Source organism: Amblyraja radiata, chromosome 5, assembly GCF_010909765.2.
Source record: "Amblyraja radiata isolate CabotCenter1 chromosome 5, sAmbRad1.1.pri, whole genome shotgun sequence".
Classification (NCBI taxonomy): domain Eukaryota; kingdom Metazoa; phylum Chordata; class Chondrichthyes; order Rajiformes; family Rajidae; genus Amblyraja; species Amblyraja radiata.
In genome coordinates, this window is record NC_045960.1 from 84,213,102 (window position 1) to 84,216,610 (window position 3,509).

The 3,509-nt window shown below is 50.1% G+C and overlaps 1 protein-coding gene across 1 annotated transcript; it reads right to left on the bottom strand.

Moving 5' to 3' along the window:
* Positions 1-201: 201 nt before the first annotated feature.
* Positions 202-3,224, bottom strand: sox11 (SRY-box transcription factor 11). The gene has a single exon (XM_033021652.1). The coding sequence runs from the start codon at positions 2,829-2,831 to the stop codon at positions 1,647-1,649; it is 1,185 nt and encodes a 394-aa protein (XP_032877543.1). The 5' UTR covers positions 2,832-3,224; the 3' UTR covers positions 202-1,646.
* Between the last annotated feature and the right edge of the window lie 285 nt (positions 3,225-3,509).

Here is a 3,509-nt window from a genome sequence, read left to right on the forward strand (position 1 = left end):
ACATCTTGGGAAATGATGCGCCTGCTGACCAGCGTTCTTGCTACCTAGCAGTATGCTCCGCTCTAAAGACATCCTCCCATTCAATTGGAGGAACAGTGACTCAAGTAAGGTGGGGTTTCTATGTAAAGCGACTGTACCCTTTTTTTGTTTTGAATGAAGTGCAGATGATGACATTTTGTAGTAATAAAGTAATTAACACGCTTAGTTAGTAATGCCAGATTTATTGCCATCTTTTCCATGGGTGGAGTTTGCAGAAGCAGAATCTCCTGCCCCCTCCTCCCCAAACCCTGCAAGTTAGTGAGTGGATCGACTTAAAACATTCCATATAAATGCATGGCAATTTCTCTGTTACTATCAGTTCCAGCTGATTTCTTTATTTTTACCCCCCTCCTCCCAGATACAGACTCTTAGCATCAAGACAGGCAATGATTACAGTGCACACGTCTGTTTTAGTTCATAAGTTTGCTACAAAATAATGTGCAGATGATCTGTAGTTCATATTGCACAGAAATCAATTAAAATTTCACATGTGCCATGTTAAAAATGCTCCAGTTTCACACCTGTCATCGGGACTTAACCCACATAAAACAGCGTATGATTACACAAGATTCCTACAGTATAATATACAGTACATGTAGTCTCACTAAACAACTCGGCATCTATCTCACGTCTTTTCAATAAATTTTCCTCTTACCTACAAATATTCAACAAATCTAAATCTACAACTGTACAAAAGACTGAGCACTTGCAGATTTAAAATCACAAGGCATTGATGCAAGGATTTTGTTCTCCAAAAAAAAGTTTGTGAATCCTTGAAGCTGGACCGTACCAACGTTCGCATGCTAAACGGGGAGGGGGGGAAGAATAAAGACCAAAATAAAAATAAAATAAAAGGAAGTGCCAGAAATTCTCACTGGACAATCACAGCGAGAAGGTTCCCTTTAGCTGTAGAAAAATACAAGTGAAAATATTTAGTATTCTTTTTTTCTTAAGTTTTAAAAAGTCTTGAGGTCTGCGTGTATCAAAAAAAAATCTATATTCTGAGGTCTATGCTGCCTGTGTTAAGTGATAAAAGGAGGTATTGAGAGAACAAAAAAATACAGAGCAGAAAACAGTCTTATTGGCATATACAACACACGATTAAAACAGTACAACGTATCAAGTTAAAGTCAGCGTCTTGTCTGAAGACAAATTGTTCATATACAAGCCTGGATTCCTCTCTCAATGATGCCCATTTCTCTCTACAGAAGTGTTTCAGCGCTCTGAGCCTCTAGTTCTCTCGGGCAGTGGTCCCTTTAATTGGGAGCATTCAGAAGACTGATAACAGTTCTGCCGCCAAAAGGATTGTGCAGAAAGTCCAGTCACGATTTCCAATCACAGTTTTTGTTTTTTTAAATGCATCTTTATTTTTCCACGTTTTTATTTTCCCAATCAAGACGTTTGTTTGTACGTTTTCCACCGGCTTCTGTGCCTCTTCCCGCCACATCCACTCGCCCAGCCGAGGAATAGAAAAACATCTCACCACCAACGTCTGCTCGGACCCGGACTAAGACTTATAACGGTGGCATTTTATGTTCGTATAAAAACAATCGATCGAGTCTCTCTCTTTAAAAAAAAACGAAAATAAAGTCAAAATGTAATAAAAATCAGTACGTGAAGACGAGGTCGGAGAAGTTAGCTTCCAGCCAGTCGCCGGCGATCATCTCGCTGAGCTCGGGGGTGCAATAGTCCGGGAATTCAAAGTGTGATCCTGAGCTGCCCTCGCTGTACGAGTCCAAGTCCTTGTCCACTAGCGACAGGCTGAGGTTCCCTGAGCTGAACGGCTCCGAGCTGCCGCTGCTCCCGCTGGCCGGCGAGTAGTTCAAGCTGAAGTCTCCCAGCAAATCGTCCGCTCCTTCTTCGCCCGAGCTGCAGGAGCCCGAGCGGCTGGAGCCGGGAGAGGTGGCCCGCGGTGGAGCGCACCTCCTGCCGCCCGCCTTCGAGCCCGGCCACTCTCCCCGGCCGTGCCCGCTGCTCCTGCCCGACGGGCAGCCGCAGCCGCCGGCCAGCTCCTCATACATGCTGGCCCCTTCCAGCGACTCGGCCGCCGAGCCCAGGGTCGGGCTGGCCGGCACCGCGGCCACGCTGGCACGCCTGGAGTTGGGCTCTTTCCCACCACTGCCACTGCCACTACCGCCGTGCAGCCTGCCCTCCACAACGTCCTCTTGACTGCCCCGGCCGAAGACGCTCCTCACCGTCTTGTTACCCTTCAGGTTGCCGAAGACAAAGTCCTCGCACGGCTGCTCGCCGCATGACTTACCCTGAGACGAGGAGGATCTGTGAGGTTTGATTTTGCCGCCAGCGTTGCATTTCTTCGCTGAGTGCTTGGCGATCTTGCTCTGAGCTTTGTCGGGTGAGAAGCTGTGGTGCTGTTGCTGTTGCTGCTGTTGCCGGCCCGCCTCGGTTTTGGGCTTCTTGCGGGGCCGGTACTTGTAATCGGGGTAGTCAGCCATGTGTTTGAGCCGCAATCTCTCCGCCTCCCGGATGAACGGGATCTTCTCGCCGTCTTTCAGCATCTTCCAGCGTTTGCCCAGGCGTTTGGAGATCTCGGCGTTGTGCATGTCCGGGCTCTGCTCCATGATCTTCCTTCTCTCGATCTTCGACCACACCATGAAAGCGTTCATCGGACGCTTGATATGGCCACTGGCCGTCTTGCACCAGTCCGGGTCCCGCTCGTCCGCCCCGTCGCAAGTCGCGGAGGGGCTGCAGGCAATGAACTCATTCTCCTCGCTATCCGTGGCTTCCCGGGACAAACTGCTCTCCGTCTCAATTCCTGCAATTTGCTGAACCATCTTCCACCACCCCCTCTCTCTCTGTCTCTGTCTCTCTCTCCCTCCTTCAGTCCGGTTAAAATGACCAGCGCTCCAGAATCGTAGTTTCTCGGACGCCACTACTGCTTCTCTTCAACTTTGTAACACATCCACTCGCTCGCTCACACACGCCTTTTTCAAAGTTGTTGCAGATTCTCAACTAGTTATTAGGTTTCCACACAGGGTACGTCACCTCCTAAAGATCCAATGGTTTTACAGACCCTCCCCTGAAAGGAGGAGAGGAGAGGGGGAGAGAGAGAAAGAGGCAGAAAATCAGTGGCATTAACCCTTCACTACCCGCAGGCTACACCTTGGCGGTGCGGACGGACGCTAACCGGGAGACCCGAGTAGTTCCACTCCCTGACCTCATTGTGTGTCAGACACGGCTTTTAATAGTGAACCATGTAAAAGCCTCCCCCCCCCCCCCCCCCCCCCCCACACACACACACACACACACACTCTCCAACCTCTACCTCTCCCACACACTAGTGATCTCGGCGGGCTGCTTCAAGAAAGCGCTCTTCCCAACACGGCTCAGTGCCCCGTCCCAACTGGAGGTGGCGCCTCGATACTGCTGCTCAACCTGCCGCTTCCCCCCACCCCCAATTCCGGCTCCACTCGCACTCCCGTAACTCTAACGCCCAGCAATCCCTCGCTACA

Excerpts from the sequence above, each read along its gene's own strand:
- sox11 (XM_033021652.1), bottom strand. The coding sequence starts at position 2,831 with ATGGTTCAGCAAATTGCAGGAATTGAGACGGAGAGCAGTTTGTCCCGG.